A 17,883-nucleotide genomic window follows, 5' to 3' on the forward strand; every position below is an offset into this window, starting at 1 on the left:
GAAAAACAGGCGAAAAATCACTACCGCTACAAACGAATGAACGAACGAACGAACTGTAGTATAATACTTGTACGCCAGGAACGGAGTTCTGTTACTCACTGACTGACACAATGCTGTGCCTTGTCGGCCTGCGCGCACAGATAGCCCGGTGCCGCGCTGCCTGCCGCCTGCCGCCGGGAGCACCGACTTGAGTGATCAATTAACGAGCGGTCGCGCAGCCAACCGTCGTACACAACCACTCAACGCCACAACGCCACAGAAACAAAAAAATCAAATTCAAAAAAATAAAACAAAACAACAACAAGGTACGTGGAATACAAAAAAATTGTAAAATAAAATAAAAATAGCAACAACAATGCACAAAAGGCACCGTAACACACGGCCAAACAACGTGTGCGCGGTATATCAACGCCAAAAGCCAAACGCCACACCGGCAGCCAGAGGGCGCTTGCGACGCGCAGTGGGCCGAAGGGTGTGGCGTCATTGCGGCCGATTTGCAATTAAAGTACTCGAAGCACTTATATTCGTACAGCACTTGGTTGCTTCGCTAAGTTGGCTCGGTGCTGTGTGAGTGCGCGCCGTTGTCGCGCAGGTGAGTCTTCGCAGCGCTGCGACGCAACGTGACCGCGCGGCGGAGTGACAACAATCGGCCGCTCCAAAATGACAATGAAATCGTGGTGGCATTGTATTGTTGTGATTTTGTGATGTGCCAAAAATGAAGTGTGTAAGTGGCGAAGCTGAAGAACGGCTGTGCGGAAGCGCGCTTTATCGGCAGATGTTTGTATGTATGTAAATATATATACATATGTGCATGTGTGTGTTTATACAAAAGGTAATGTGCTGATATATTTCGCAGAAAAAGCACAAAGAATATGTATGTACATGCGTATTTATACTGTTATTCATACATACAAATGTATATTGAATATATGTATGTATGTATTTGTATACAAACACTTACTGCCATTGCTTATCAATACGTTTATTTGTCATGCTCGCACTGATAAGCGTAGAAAATTGCACGTCAATTACCTGAACGTGCATAAAATATACATACTATATAATTGTATAATTGTATACTTGTATATATGTGTATGTGTATACTCAATATAGATTGAAATTTTATTATAGAAATTATACTATTTATTGTCTGCAATATTTTCTAATTCATACAAATGTAATAAATTATCCATTAACAGCAAAGTAATTGCTCTAAAGCAAAACCACAGTTGTCACTAGATAATAGCATTTGTTGAATATTTATGAATATAAAAGAAGGAAAAAACTATAATACCCTTCACACTCGTATTTTTATAGCAACAATATGTATAAATAATTCTGAAAATGGGATCGGTTAAGGGTTTGCATCAAATTGACCTAAGGATACCTAATAAGACAAAAAATCATCTTGATTTTGGTTGGTCAGTTTGAATGGTAACTATAATGGTTCGATCTGAACAATTACTTCAGAGATTACAGCGTTGCCATGGACAATAATCGAAGTCAAATATCTTGAAAATATCGAGACAAAAAAGAGTTTCCTTACAAGAACTTGATTTTGATCGGTAAATTTGAATGGCATATAAACTAATAGTCCGATCCGAGCAATTTCTTCGTTTCTAGTGTGGTCTTGATTTCAAATTTCGTTAAGTCGTCGCTGTATGCTTTATTGTTCCGATATCGACGTTACAACAAATGAGCTGCTTCTTGGGTGAAAAATGTTTCATATCGATAACTCATACACTGAGGAACCAGATCGTGTATATTATATACAGACAGATGAAAGAACAAACAGAGAGAGAAAGTTGTCACGACAGTCAGGTCTACGTTAACGGAACCGTATTGCTATCCAGCCAAATATTGTCAAACCAGCAGCATTCTTCTAAATTACTTCAAAAATATTATCTGCCGCTGCAAGAACATCAGAGCGAGATAGTGCGCTTGAAAGTATGCAAAATATTTTGACTATAAATAAAAATTATTGCCTACATTTGGAGCGTTTGTATAATCGATGTTAAGAAAACTTCTCCAGTTTAATACTACACTAAAAATTAGAAGTGGTCTTCGTAGCAGAAAAAATGCATAACTCCTCAATAAGCAAATAAAGCTATGACCGGGTTTGTAGAGCCAATTTTAGCATATTTGAAGATTTCAACCAAAGTTGGCTGCAGTGGCCTGAATATACTCGAAATAACCTCACAAATTTTAAGGAAAATTACTTCAATAAACGCGAAAAAGACTGCTGGGTTTTGTGTTGTTTTCAAGGAACGAAAAGAATAGTTCTATAACAAGAATAGGCGAGATGGCTACTCTTCTTTGATATCAATTTTAGTTAATATTAGATGTGTTGAATTCATTTACCATTAATATATTAAGTTGTAAAAATAACTATTACCTTCACTCTCTCTAATGTTGCTGTAGTGTCTATTCATAACCTAAAAGTTTCTAGTAACTAATATATTATATAAGTATTTCACGTATGTATGTACATATGTGTTTTGTGAAAGTAGGCATATTTGTGCCATTTCCGTTTAACGTTAAAAAAACAATAATAGTTTGTTTGGAATCAAGCGGCGAGCAATTTTGTATTATTTTTACTCACTATGCGGTGAATGTGTATGAATGATTATGCAATGGGCCTTTTAATTATTTTTAATTTAACATAAAGTTTATATGTGTGTCATGTGTGAAACGTGAATGCAATATTGCATTTATAAATTGAGCAGAAAATTAGTTTTTAACTTTCCTTTCCACAATATACTATTATTATTATTAGGGTGGTTCTTATATTAAAGGGTGCTATTGTGAGACTAGTCGAGGCCTCTAATGCTAATGAATGCTTATAATAATACAATTTCTGCTAAAAGTGCAAATAATAGGTCAACCCGCTGCACAGACGGTTCAAACAAGTATTCAAGATTGAAGCTGACATTGTAAACACAATCCGAAAGTTACCATATCGTAACCCTAAGTCATTCTTTTAATTACCTTTCTCTTTTTCCGGCATTCTCCATTGATATATTACCATCGCTCTATCTTGTTTAGTTCGCCTGCTGCGTCAAGTTGAGTAGACTTGCGTTTGTAGAGCTCGTCACGAAAATGGAAAAACGAAATCAAGAGCATTGGATGAAGCAGCTTCGGAAACGTATGCTAAAATTGTAAGGATGTATGGTGATAGTGCTCTTAGTCGTGCCCAGGTGCTTCGATGTTGTCTCCGCGCGCCCCCCGCCCGAAAAAAACTCGCATGAGCAAGTCGATGGTGAAAACGATGATTATTGCCTTTTCTGATAGCGGTGGAATCGTCCACAAAGAATTCGTTCCACCGGGGAAAACTGTGAATCAAGTCTACTATTGCAAAGTACTCGAAAGATTGCGAAAACGAGTCAAAAGGGTGCGCCCAGACATCGTTCGTAACTGGATCCTTCATCACGACAACGCGCCGTGCCACACCGCCCTCAGCGTGTCCCAGTATTTGGCCAGGGATCGCCGTGTTGCAACAGCCGCCTTATTCGCGCGCCATGCCACCCTGTGACTTTTTTTTGTTTCCTAAAATAAAATCAGTGGTCATAGGAACCCATTTTGAGTCGATTGCGGACATTCAGGTGGCCGTGACGAGGGTACTCGCGGACATCCCAGTCGAAGCGTTCCAGAAATGTTACGAAGCATGGAAAACGCGCTGGAATCGCTGTATAGCTGCCCAAGGGGACTACTTTGAAGGGAATGGTAGAGTTGTAGAATAATTTTCAAATATACGGTTTTTATGGAATCAGTCTCATTACTTAATTGCCATACCTCGTATAATATTGGATAGTCGAAAAAGTCTTTTCGTACTTCTAATCAAATCACTCAAAGTACCAACAAAAAATTAAGCAGATTTTTTAGAACTGAGATCTCTTCAGTCTTATTCCTCTTATGGGAAGTTTTAGCTGATATGAGTGTTCTTTTGCAACTCGCTTACCAAAATCCCTTAAATTACCAATAAAATAGTTAAGCATATGTTTAACCAGTTTAGTTAAATACCTTCAGTAAAATTTTATACGGGTTGGGTGTTCTTTTGCAGCTCGCTTAAGAAAAACCGGCCTCTAGCTTATTGGATATTTCACTATCCTCTACAGTAAAAAGTATATGTAGGTATTGTATGCTGAAATCCCTAAGTCTACAACTTCACGTACATACATATAACTGTTTCCATGTGCAATATTTGCGTTTAATGGTCAATAATGAACTTCACACAGCACTTGAGGGCATTCGCTACATTAAAGCCATATGGCACACATACTACATACACCAACACATGTGTACATACACCCACATATATTTATGTGGAAAATATAAAAAATAAATTTTTGCCATATTTTTTATATTTGTAAATGTATTGGTGCATTAATGTATGTATGTATGCAAGCTATAAGCTGCAGAGTACAGATAAGTAATTGTTATCTAAAAGCCACAACAATATGTACATAATTTAAGCGTCTAATTGATGGAAAACAGATGCAACGGCAAAGTCAATGTATCTGCATAATTATATATACAATTTTGAGCCCTGTAGGAAAGTTTACATAGAGATATAGAATTTTTAAAATTAAAAAAAATTTAAAAATTAATTAAATTTTGAAAAAATAAATTAAATTCGAAAAATAAAATTAAAAAAAAAAATTAATAAAATTTTATAATAATTATTTCCACTAAATAAATTATTTTAATGTTTTAAATACTGTTTTGAAGCGTGTAAAATTGTTGTTGTTGTTGTATGTTAAAGTTTCTTAATGAGATTTCGTTAATCACTGCCGTCGGGCCGTAGTAAGTACCAATCGACACGTTTAAACTAGTGAAAGCGCCTTGAAAATGAAAGCTCTCCTCTCTAGAATTTCCTCGCGCTCACAATTACCAAACGGTAATATATTTATGCATATATCCGCCTGTAGTTAAACATACATATGTATGTACTTACATAGCCAGCTACTCAAACGAGACGCCCCATATTTTTAGAGGCGCACATACCAAAATAAAAATAATAAATATAGAACAAAAAAAAAATTACACTGACGAGTATACATTTGTGTGTAAATAAAATATGGCATTTGTATGAGTGTTTCTGATCCGCTAGACAATGAAAAATATTATGCACGCATGCACCTATCTATCAGCTCAATAACTTAATTGGGCTTCCTTCACGGCAAATGCACTATATGACATGGACATATGTATGTATGTTGGTATGTGTGTATGGATGCATGTCTGACATTTATGAACATGTAGCCGCTAATGTATTCTAATTTTTAATATTTATTTTTATTTTTAGATTTTTATGGCTCAGCCAATGTTGCATTGCACGTTTATGGATCAATGAATAAAGGGTCACCAAGTATGGTGCATGTCTTTAAAGATCAGATTTCATATCATTTCCTCTTCTGAATATTAAATATAAGAAATATGGAATTTTGAGAAATTATTTTCTATGAAGTTTTGGGATTCCAAGAATTCCATGAACTCTTAAAACTTCATAATAAATAATTAAAAAAATTAGCATATCTTTTTATATTTAATATTGAAAAGAGGAAATTATATGAAAGCTGATCTTAGTAGACAACTTCATTAGCGAAAGTAAGCCCAAAATTTTCCTATAAGCTAATAAATTTTAGTATAATTTTCCCTAGCCTCAGCACCACATCATACATCCGTTGATTTGCATGTACATATCGATGTATTTATACATACATATGTATACAGTACGAACATGCCTATAGTACAAATGTAGTTCAAATGTAGATCAAGACCATTGTCAGTCATCTGGTGATTTTCGATATTTCATAAATTTGCAAAAATCCGCTCCGCACATAAATTTTCCGAGCAAGCGCTAACTGGCCGGCATTCGAATCATGCGAGGCAGCAAATAGTTTCGGTGTTTACAATATTTATTATATTTATTTTAGTTTTCGCTGTGACGTGAAATTGTGTGCTTAAAAAATTCGAAAAAGTTTTTCGTTTACATTTCACTGTTATCAGTCAGCTGTGGCCATTGGAAATTTATGGCTGGCAACAAGCCAAATGGTGACTGTAGGAGTATTTGGCAAATATTCAAACGAAACAATAAACAGAAAGGAAATTATAAAAATAAAATACTTAGATTTATGACAAAGCTTGTTTGTTGCAAATTCGTATTCAGTGCAAATGGGGTTTTGAAGAAAGAAGAAAGCATTGTAATATATTTTCTTAGTGAATCAATGAATGAGTTCAATGCCATTTTAAGTACTTAGTATCGAGGTTAATCTTTTGTTTTTGCACGTCTGTTTACTTTTGAAGTAAATTATTCCGAAATCGGTAAATATAAAGTTAGAAGGCTAATCATGCCTACTCAGGGTTGTGCGCTGAGTTTGGGAGTGAGACTACGTCGTCGAGTCCTGGCATTCACCCCGGACGATGATCGTCTAGCCACAATTCGCATCAATGCGAAGTTCTTCAACATATCGCTGTTTTCGCCGACTCCCCGACGGATGTCTTTTATGAGTGCTTGGAGCGCACCTATCTGCTTTGCCTATTTATTACAAGAGAAACATAATTTATGAATGATAAGATTTTAGAAAAGATTAGTCCTCCAAAATAAAATTTGCAGATGCCGGTTTCATCTATCTTTATAACTTTAAAAAGAGTTTAAATAAGGTTCTGGCCCAACAAAAGAACATGCGATAATTTGCTTCCGCCTAAATGTAGGCCTTAAAATTGAGAGAATTTCATGTAGCTTAATCCCGATAGAAAAGATAGTGCGACGTTATTTAAATGAAAAGTGGATTACTAAGTCTGTAGAAGGATACACAAAGAGGGGCAAGGATATCAATCTTTATGGTTTGACAACTGGTATAAATCAATTAAACTGGTATAATCAAAAAGTGGATTTATATGTCTGTAGAATAATACACAAGGGGAGCGGTATCAATATTTACGGTTTGACGAATAAAAAACAACTGGTATAAATAAATGAAACTGGTATAATTAAACAGTGGATTTCTAATTCTGTAGAATAATATACATGAGAAGCGATACCAATTTCTACCGTTTGAAGAATCGAATGAACAACTGGTATAAATCAAAGAAACTGGTATAATTAAAAAATGGATTTCTAAGTACGTAGAGTAATATAAATGAGGAGCAATACCAATTTCTACAGTTTTACGAAACGAAAAAACAACTGGTATAAATCGGCGAAACTGGTATAATAAACTAGAAATTAAACAAAAGTCGTTTATAACATTTTGATGACATCTTTTGTTGTTTTGAATCAACTAGCAACAACAAAGTGAATTTTCCGTACAAATATTTTGCCAAGTGGCAATGCGAGCAGGGTAACGTGGAAACACAAAATACAGATACAATTTTCACCATTCAATATAATGCAATATTTTTCACATTAAGATAAAGAAATTCCGGGATCCCGTAAACCCAAAAACGTTAACCTAATATTTCCTGGCGCAATTCAAATCAAAATTGTGCATTTTCTCGCACCAAATTGCACAAATTGCGCGCCATAAAAATTCAATGCCAAATCAAGGTGCATACCTAAATACAACCATACTTACGTATGTACATATAACGTTTGTTATAAAAATGTTTCAATTTGGAAATAGAATAAATTACGCGTTGCGAAATGTAAATGCTGTCCTACATTTGCGCAGCAACCGTTTGAAATTTCGCAAAATCGCATGACTTTTTTCATCAAGCGCACGGCAATTTACATAGCCATACATACAGACAGACATGCATATAAATAAATGCCACAAATTTGTTTTTAAGTGAAAAATTAGCATACGCTTGAAAATCAGAAAAAGTTCGCATGCCCCCAGAAGTCGGCGCTTGTTTATCTCTTGGAAAAAGTATTATAAATTTTTCTTACATACATACATACATATATGTGTGCTTATATGTATGTGTGTATGCATGTTTGTATGTGTGTATGTATGTAGCGACTATTCAGCTACCATGTGAGCGCTGGCACATCACCACTAATCATAAACAAAGGATGCTCTAGAAGTCTATGCTAACACATACCGATAGTCGCCTACATATCTACACCGCTATTGTATCTGAGCAAGCTTTTAAGTAGCAACATCTAACTATTATCTCATTTGTATATTCAAATGTCCATTTATTAGAAGAAATTAAATTCTAAATTAATGCTTGACGTGCACGTCGCAATGAATTGAATGGAATTCCGAAACTAGTTTATACTACATTCATATAAATAAGGAAATTCTAATATAATTATTTAAATTCTATTTTTGTGTTTTTTTCGTATTTTTTTTTTTTTTGTATTTTATTTACTTTTTTTTTGGTATTTTTTTTTTTTTGTATTTTTGTTATGTCATGTTGGCTACCGTTTTTGGCTGCTCCGGCAAATGCATATAATTATACACACACACAAACAGCTGTAGGAAACCGTTTATTGTCGGTTTCGTCATCGCTTATTACATTATTATTCTATATTTGCATATATATACACATTGTTGTTGTTGTTTTGATTACGCTCCAATATTCTCGCGTACGCTGGCACAATCACTTTGGTATGCATATTAAGCAGCAAGCGATCGAGCGACGACAGATCACACTCCAGCAAACCGGACAAGTGGCATACAAGTCTAGTTACAGGCGAATATCTAGCTACGCGCACATAAACACACATACATACACAGAAGCTTATGTACGAGCTTGTAATAGTCCAAACAGTGAACCACCGATCGCCCAGCGCCAAGGTAATCACCATTAAAATTAGCTCGCACACAGAAAGAATAACAAATACAATTACATGCAAACATACATACAAATGATCATGCAGTATGTCATATGCAGATTATATGTTATTGCCGTTACTGTTGTTGTTATTACTATTGGTTTTAATTCAACTACTGCCGCTGCTTTTCATTACATACTCTTTAAATTTATTTATTTTTTATAGTTTTGTTATTGTTTTCCATGAAAAGTTGTCATAATTGCAACCAGTCAACCGCATCGCACTGTTTCCACCGCGCTGTCAGTATGCTGTCTGTCAAGTACTCATTGCTATTTAAATAACTGCATATTCGGCTCGTCGTTTGGGCCGTGCACCTGGGCGCGGTGACAGCATGCGCGCAATGCTTGTTTTTGTTATTGTTGCATTGGCAAAACCTTAAATTTTGAAGGTGTGTGCTGATTTTATGTCATTTATTTTGAGAAATCAATGGGTTGCAAATATAAATACAGTATGCGAGCGCAATAATAGCAGCAGTACCCATGTTTTATATGACCAAAAATAAGTATTTGATACTTTTTGGTCTATAACAACCGAAAAAAGTGGCCTAAACTGGGTTGAAAATATCTTCTGGTTTCGCTCAACCCTCTTGAGCACTGATCTAATCGGTGTGAGAAATGAAATTTATGTAATGTGCTCGACAGCTTTTTGTTCACAGATGAGTCTCTGTAGTTTAACCGTGAAAATTGCAAAAAAAAGTATTGGTAACGTGCTTTTTAACCACCACATCCAGTACGACCATCAACATCTACTGATAATCAACACGTCAATAGAATAAATGAATTGATGCTTGAGAATCGACGATTAACAGTCAGAAATCTTACTGGCATCATTCGAATATCAGAAGCAACAGTGAAAACCATTTTGAAAGATCGTTTGAGCCTAAGAAAAATGAAACGACGATTGGTTCCAAAATCACTTAATTTTTGGAAAACAATGTAGCGTTAACGTCTGTGAAGCAAACTACCAGGATATCATGTATTATTACTGGATATGAGTCTTGGATCTCTGCTTGTGGCCAGGAAACATACGATCAATTGGCCGAATATCGTGGCAAAGGTGAACCGAAACCGGAAACCACGTCAAAGCAAGTGGAGAATCAAAATATGTTTACAGTTTTCTTCGATTATCGAGGTGTGGTGCACCCCAAACTCCTTCCGACCGGTCAAACTGTCAAAAAGGAGTGTTATTCCTCGTTTGCGGGAAGCTGCTCGTAAAAAGATCCCGAAATTATAGGCCGACAAGTCTTGGTTTTTATACTAGACAATGCATCGTCGCATCTGCATTGATTCTTCTTTTTCGTCAAATTTTCAACCAATTTCAAGCCGCAACCACCGTATTCGCCTGATTTAGCTCCGCGTGACTTCTGGCTCTTCAGCAAACTGAAACTACTGCTCCGGAGAAACCTTTTTGATTCAACATTAAACGTGAATCACTATTATGAGGCTATTCCCTAAATTAACTTTAACAATTGTTTCGAGGATTGGAAAAAACGTTGGCACAAGTGTATTGTGGCCAAGGGGGATTTCTTTGATGAGAACGATCTAGACTTTGAAGAATAAATTTAGTATTTTAAAACAATAATAAATTTTTAATTGTCGATTATTCCATAACTACAGAAAGATCTTAGACCAAACTTGAAGAATATATGATATTCTTGGAATATAGACTGGATATTCAACTGTCCAGATTGATAATAATTCAAATTTAAGCTATGTTGTCAAATTTCTCTTGATCCAGAAACAGATGAAAATTGATATAAAAATGCCATTGAAATAAAAAACCCCTCGCTTAAGTACCGAACCAACTTAAATAACCAACATTTTTGGGCTTAGTTCTCGCGTCGAAGGAACATGAAGTACCCATGAAGTACGCAACCTACCTAAGTACCTCAAAAAGCTGTAATTTTTCGTGACTCATTTAAGCGGGTTCCAATGTATTTGAAATCACAAAACTTCGGTGCATTACGAATGCACTGGATGCTGATCGCCAGAAATAATCATCAATTCTACCTGCACTAACTGAAGTGTGTCCATTTTTATGCCACACACTGTAGTAATTTTTATAATCTACATGCTTGCGTACAAATAACTAGGCAAATGCGTTTTCTTCCACGTTAGTTCGTAAATACAAACATATACATATGTATGTATTGTATGTGGGTACATATGTACATATGTATGTATGTGAACTCGAGTTTTTAAGTCTGCGCGCGTTGCGCTTGTTATGGGTGATAATCCATTTGATTAGCGCTTAGTGTACTATCTGCTCCCTAGCGCTTTTGATTTTTATGTTTTCTATTTATTATTGTTGTTGTCAATGTTGCTACTACTATTACTGCATATGTTGTTGTTATTGTTGTTGTTGTTATGGGTGCGTAAATAGTTGCAACATCGCTGATCGTTTGAATTGCGTGAATAAATGCTGAAAGTCAATCGAGCGCGTGCCCTGTAGGGTGGCGCCGTTGGGCGGTGTAGATTTCACTTTTTGACTTTGCTTTGCTTCCAAACTAAGTAAATACCTGTTGCGCTTATCAACGCTGTACTTGACACTTTGTTGTCGACTGGACAAAAACAAAATAAAACACACACAAACAACACACAGCGCAAGTTCAGTTGAGCGCTCAAACAGAAATGCTAATCAATTCGCACACAAACACACACACAAACATAGCGAAATAGCAGCAAACGTTCACACAAATACACAAACATACGAATCGAGCGCGCTCATTCACAAACCTAACAACCAACACATTCACACATTTCTTCGACCGTTTTCAGCATTTTCTCACTTATCTCACTAATTAATATTTTGTGTTTTAATTTTTCGCAATTATTCTAACCCTGTCTGTGTCTAATTATTGTTAAATAACAGCGTAAAAACACGAAAGAGGCAAAGTATAATGATAAAAGCTAAAAGTATTTTTAATCACTTACGTCGAGAACCTTTGCTGGTTACAGTACAAACTTGTTGTTGTTGCGGTCGACAGCTGATTTCTTACTATAATTATTTTTTCTTGTTTTTGTTTTTGTTTTTTTTTTTGTTTTTATTTGCTTTTATTTATTTCTAATTTAATTTTATTTTGTTTTTGCAAATTTCGCATTACAACACACACGTACGTTCGTAAACGAGATGCGTTCATCGGCAGAGACAGCGACAGCGACGCATAACAAAACAACAACAGAGACCCTCTCGTAATCAACGCGACTTGACTTGACGAAACTTATAATATAACTGAAAAAGCATTTGCTGCGGTCGCTGAAGTTCAGAGGGGCTCGAAACAGCCAAACATCCAACCAAGCAACCAACCAAACAGCCGACCAACGAGCCAACCCAACAGCCACTCAGTCAGCGTCAGCCGTTTGGTTAGCAAGCAGGCGAACAGGCAGTGCCGCTCGCTTAGTCAGAAAACAGTGCTACCACCACCACCATCACTCAACAGACCGCTGTAGTCTGTAGTCGTCGGTGACGTCGGCAGATGAAACGAACGACGACAGTATCATATCAGTGTTCACGAACTAAGGCGCGCTGCTGGGCTAAGCGAATCTCCAGAACCACCACCGACCACCATACTTTCAGTGCGTTGGCTGATCAAAGTGTGGATTTGAACTTAGAATCAACAGGCCATACAGTGGGTGGAAAAGTGTAATTTCATATAATAACGGATTTTTTTATCGGTAAGGCGCTGCATAGACTTTAAGGGGTTCTCAAGTGTACATAAAAATGACAAGTAAGTTAAAATTACGTTCCTACTGGATATGAAATTTTTCGACGGCTTTTGATCGCTCAGTTACTGTATAAGGTCAGGCATAACATAAAAAGATCATTCACGTACATTCTTGTGTTTGGAGACCTCATAAAGTCCTCGGATGGTACTGTAACATTTTGAAGATCTTTGAATAGACGTTTAGCTTATTATCGGGAGCACTATTAAGTATGAAATTTTGTCGGAAATTAGAGCTCAATTACTCCTTAAAAGAAGACTGAATATATAATGAAAGCACGGTTCCTACAAGTATTGTATCTAGCGAGCTAATAGAGTCCTTAGATAGTTTGTTCGAGATCTTTGAAGAGACTTTTAGCTTTGGCTGTATTGTCTGGCAGCTCTACTAAATATGAACTTCTCCGAAGGATCAAAAATGGGTTCTTTTTGACTCCATTGGGCTAAAAAGAGAATCCTTTATAGAAAGCAAGTTAATCGCTCACTTATTGCCCGAAACCGGAAGCCGGAAAAGTTTCTAAGAAACTACAACATTTTTTATGATAACCTGGCGCGATCTTTATTATAGAACATCCGTCAATAAAGTCGAATTTGCAAAGCGAAGAGACAATGTCTGATATTCAGCGTGTGTTTTGCTCAATTCAGCACCACTGTAGGAACTATCCGAGTATTTTTGTGCTTCCAACAATAAAAATAATAACAAACACTAACTCACAACTGATCGGAGCGAGAACGCTTTGGCGCTGATTCACTAACCGGCTGGTCGGTCGGTTGTATATGAATGGGTATATCTGTCTGGTCGGATAGATAGATGGATGAACGGTTGGCTGGCTTGTTGACTGGGAGGCTGGCGAATTTAGGGTTTCGACTAAGCACTGACGCAAAACAACAACAAAGTGTTCGCATTGACTGCTCAGCCGCGCTGCTAGACAATATTTTACGTTGTTGTTGTGTTTGCGGGTATGTAGGGTAAAAAAATCGTTTGCGACAAAAGCAGAGGGCAAAATAAAATTAATTCTTTGCTCATATGCTTGTAAGTATGTATGTATGTGTATTTATGTAGCAATAGTAAGCTTTGGTTCGAGCGCTACATATGGCAGCTTACTGTAAAGAGCGGCTTCGGCTTTGATCTCAATTTTTTAAATGAAACAAATGACGTTACAGCGAAGTATGGGTCAGTGGTGAAATGTTGGCAGGTAAAACAACAAGTGCGCGGGTTAAATGAAGTTCAGAAAATCTAATAAAATTAATGAATACATGATTGGTATTTATGGTAATTATAAATTGACAATGAATTGTATTTAAATGGAAGCTTAACTTGAGTTGTGTTTGGCAAATAAGTTAAGTAAGTGAATCCAAGTTCGGTCGGAATGAAGTGCGACATTCAGACGATTTTTGGGTAGTTTCGCACCGATTTGATAAATTTGTTTATCTGTTGTTCAAACGGACGGACAGACAACGTTACAATCGATATTTGAGAGCTAGGTGGAGCTATGAAAAAAAAGCAAGGAGAAGCGTTAACTTCGGTTGCACCGGAACTATTATGCCCTTCTCAAATAAAAAAGTTTCCATAGCACCTTTGGTTTTTGCCAAATTTCGTGAATACATATATTTCCAAATAAAAAATTATACCTTGCAGGAACTTGGTCTTGTTTGATAGATTTAAATAACAGCTGAATACATGTTATAGTGTTTTGTTATCGGCGGTTTCGATAAATAAGCAGCTATTTCTAAGAGAAAGGGAAAATTTTAGTTATGCAAAATTTTATATCAATATCTTAAAAACTGAGAGACTACTTCGATGGAGGGTGGAAGAGACAGAAAGCCAGATATGCTAAATTCGGCTCCAGTCGTCACTCTGATTATTTACCATATATATTTTATAAGGACTACGTCGTTTCCTCATGGTTGTTCCAAATTTCGTGGAAAACATAATTCTGTTGAGATTATACATTTTTAATTTTCTAACAGATTTTACACTTATCTTCGAAGATAAAAGAATCTACTAAATAAAATTACTTTATTTATTACGCAGAAAAAAATTTGAGCTTTTTGTTCGAACTGTATTGTTTTCATGTTACTTTGTGCTATATTCTGTATACATTTCTTCATATAGTCCACTTTATTCTTAGTATACTGCTACTTATCATTCTACTGCCTTATCGATCTGGTAAACGCCTAAGAGTAGGAGTAGGATTACTGGAAGACTGCAGTTATCTACCATAATATTCTTCTCATTACAGACATAATCGTTTCTCAGAAGAGTTGCCTTAATGTTTTAGTGTTCTAATTAATTTGTAATAAAATTGTGTTCCTAAAAAGAAAAATAAAAAATCGGAGCAGAATAGTTTCATCTTTGGATAATATAAAAATAACAATAAAAGTATTCAGCTGACTTTTTAAAATTAAAAATGGGACGAAAGAGTAAGGCAAGGACGAAAGGCAAACAAGTCGTATCTGCCAGGGAAAGACAGATTATCCAAAGGTCAAGGGTACTTATGCAAGGCCATTTTTCGGACGACTGTTCTATCAGACTCCAGAAGCTGGATTTAATTTCGGATGGCCCGTCAACAAGTCGCGCTAGCCGAAAACCTAATCGTAAGTGAGCACAAATATTTAATTTATTGTGTATTTAGATATTTACTGCAATTTATTAATACGGAATATGAGTAAAAATTTGTGACTTTTGATTTATATACCAATACTGAATACCCGCACACTACTCTCAATCTACTATCGACGTATTAATTTATGTTTTAGCTGTTGAGATGGGATTGTTTTATCTAGACCTTAAAGACGCATTCGCAGACGCCTTTCATAGCAATAACACACTGAATGTCCCGAAGTTAAGGAGTATTTTCAAGGCGGAGAATTTTGAAGCAAACGAAGAACCCATTCTGAAAATTGGCAACAACACCAAAACTGATATAGAGGATACGCTAATTGTTCTGAAAGTCTGCCAATTGCGTGCAATAATTGTAAAAATAGAAGAAGAAACGAAAATTAGTTTAGCTGGAAATGCTGTAAGCCCACACTCACGCGCTAAGCTTTCAAAATTAGAGTATATACTGGAAGGCATACAAAGAGGTAAGTTAATTAATATGGATACTAATCAAATATTCGTTTATAAAGGGCTTGTCCGGAAAGTAATAGGACTGAGTCGATTTAAAAAAAATTGTTGATCCAATCGTTACAATTCTTTAAAAACTTTCAAAATAAGCTCTTTATGTATTGATGCAGCGCTACCGGCGCGATTTCCAAGCATTGAAGTCGTCGCGGAAGGCATTCTTCGGAATAACCTTGAGAGTTGAGCCGCATGCTGCTTGGATCCCCTCTGTCGTCTCAAAAAGCTTGCCTTTCATCGGACTTTGCAGACAAAGAAACAAAAAAGAGTCCGTGGGCCACATCTGAGCTGTAGGGCGGTTGCGGAAGCATTGCTGCCTTGGTTAAGTAGCTGTTCACAGGAAAGACGGTGTGAGCCGGGACGTTGTCGTGATGCAACTTCCAATCGGTTGTGCTCTCTTATCGGACCCGATTGGCCATTCGTTTGAGTCTCTCGAGGACTTCCACGTAAAACTTGGCATTGACAGTTTTTCCAGGAGGAACAAATACATGGTGGACGATGCCTTTGATGTCAAAAAAGACAATCAGCATCGTTTTCACTTTGGGTTTGTTCATTCTTCCTTTTTGGCGAGTTATTTTTGCTTTTCGGAATTCACTTCGGTTCGAGCGGTTTTCACGGAATCACGGAAACAGATTTTAGCTTCGGATTCAGTTTGACTTATTTTTTAAATTCATAACCTTGAAACACATGTTACAAAAACGATCCACACGCAATCGCCCAGCTGTCAGATATTTTTTGGCTTCACTACCCCTAATATTGGATAATCGAAAAAGTCCTTTTGTGTTTATTTTTTTATTATTTATAATAATAAATACATAAATAAGTACGTACCATTTTGGTCGATCACTTATAAAAAAATTTCAAAAATAGCGAATAACGTCATTATTTTCACTCATTTTTGAACAGCTGTAACTTTTTCCAACTTCCCCGAATTTAACTTTTTTTGGTTAAATGAAGCTTAAAATCTCACTTTTCCAACACTATATGACATGACACAGTATGATTCGTAGCACTGGAGATATACGACTGCAACGATATCTATTGACAAAATACGAAAAGGCTTTTTCGACTACCCAATATTTGGATAATAAAACCTATGTAAGATCCTAGAAAGGCGTTAGATCTTACAAAGGTTTTATTATCCAAATATTAGATTAGGTATTTATGTACATATATACGATTTTAGATTTATTTACACAATTTATATTTAATATCTGTTAAACAGACATCCGTACAATGAGAGCGCAACTCAGGAGTATTCGTCAAACAGACATAGAACAACTAAGTGGCAACGAAGAGAATTCGGACTGCTTCGTAATTGTAGATGAACATGGTGAAAAAATATCCGAAGGTAAAATTTGAATTTATGCTAAAATCAACTAAAATAAATTGGCGAACAACTAATATGCTCGTTGCAAAGTATTACTGTATATTTGTGTTAGACCAATAACCCAAACTGTCGTGCAGTGATACGCACTGTCTTTATAAAATAAATTTTTAATTTGATAATAATTTCAGAAGGAGCAGCTGTGAAAGTCAGAGAGCCCAACGAAATGCACGAACTAATTAAAAGGGAGTTTAGAGCAGCTTTTTATGAGAACATGGCTGCCCAACTGGAGGGTGTTTACCCATGGCAAGGCGTGGGTGCGCAAATGCTAAATTGTTCGTCGTCACAACGTGTGATTGAGGACCATGCTGATATATTGGCAAGAGCTATAAAAGTAATAGAGTCGCGTATATTGGATTGTGACAACGGCAAAACGGCCAACTTGGAAGATGAAAAGGAAAATTATTACCCAGAATTGGATGGTCTTTACCCAAGTGAGAAAACCAAAGTGTGCAAATATATATTTCAGAATTTTATTAATTTAAATATTTTTTCAGCTTCCTCTACCAGACGCGGGATTATAGAAGATTTGGAAGAACGTCTTTTATTAGACCCTCCAACTTCTTTAGAAGATAGTTGCATTATCATAAATTCAGACGGTGAACTGATGTGCAAAGAGGATTTTGAGAAATTCTTTACAAGTGCCAAGGCCTATGATGACTCTAGCCCACACTGAGTGTGCAATTTGTTGTTGCCATCCGCTATGTGAAGTCAACATAAAATACTGATTAATTTAACTAATAACAATATTGATTAAAAAATTATGAATGACACAAATGTGAAAATTATATTATATTTGAATGTCCTTTGCTTAAAAATAGAAAATACGATATTGCCAATTTTTAAATAAACGAGAGATTTATGTGTGA

The 17,883-nt window shown here is 36.1% G+C and overlaps 2 protein-coding genes across 10 annotated transcripts in view; one reads left to right on the forward strand and one right to left on the reverse strand.

Moving 5' to 3' along the window:
- The window catches only part of LOC105229701 (sorbin and SH3 domain-containing protein 1), an 88,102-nt gene extending 76,101 nt beyond the window's left edge, over positions 1-12,001 (reverse strand). For 2 of the 6 annotated variants that reach the window (XM_049453697.1, XM_049453695.1), the window contains exon 1: positions 11,719-12,001. The gene's annotated coding sequence lies outside the window, so the exon portion shown is untranslated. Of the gene's footprint in view, positions 1-24; positions 164-11,718 lie in introns of those variants that run through there. The other 4 variants (XM_049453694.1, XM_049453691.1, XM_049453681.1 and 1 more) reach the window with 4 other exon arrangements.
- A 94-nt stretch (positions 12,002-12,095) lies between these two features.
- Positions 12,096-17,883, forward strand: LOC105229702 (uncharacterized). 4 transcript variants are annotated; one of them, XM_049453721.1, is made up of 6 exons: positions 12,096-12,512; positions 14,747-15,101; positions 15,264-15,590; positions 16,853-16,978; positions 17,146-17,448; positions 17,512-17,883. In XM_049453721.1, the coding sequence occupies exons 2-6, from the start codon at positions 14,915-14,917 to the stop codon at positions 17,688-17,690; spliced, it is 1,122 nt and encodes a 373-aa protein (XP_049309678.1). In that variant the 5' UTR covers positions 12,096-12,512; positions 14,747-14,914; the 3' UTR covers positions 17,691-17,883. The 4 variants fall into 4 exon arrangements, with proteins under 4 accessions (XP_049309678.1, XP_049309677.1, XP_049309676.1 ...); XM_049453720.1 differs by having other exon boundaries at positions 12,096-12,459; XM_049453719.1 differs by lacking the exon at positions 12,096-12,512 and adding an exon at positions 12,599-13,776.

This window comes from Bactrocera dorsalis, chromosome 3 (assembly GCF_023373825.1).
Source record: "Bactrocera dorsalis isolate Fly_Bdor chromosome 3, ASM2337382v1, whole genome shotgun sequence".
NCBI lineage: Eukaryota > Metazoa > Arthropoda > Insecta > Diptera > Tephritidae > Bactrocera > Bactrocera dorsalis.

Bases quoted from the DNA above. Each gene is read 5' to 3' on its own strand.
- LOC105229702 (XM_049453721.1), top strand. From the start codon at position 14,915: ATGGGACGAAAGAGTAAGGCAAGGACGAAAGGCAAACAAGTCGTATCT. The intron at 15,102-15,263 runs GTAAGTGAGCAC...TTTATGTTTTAG, and splicing joins CGCTAGCCGAAAACCTAATC to CTGTTGAGATGGGATTGTTT. The intron at 15,591-16,852 runs GTAAGTTAATTA...TCTGTTAAACAG, and splicing joins ACTGGAAGGCATACAAAGAG to ACATCCGTACAATGAGAGCG.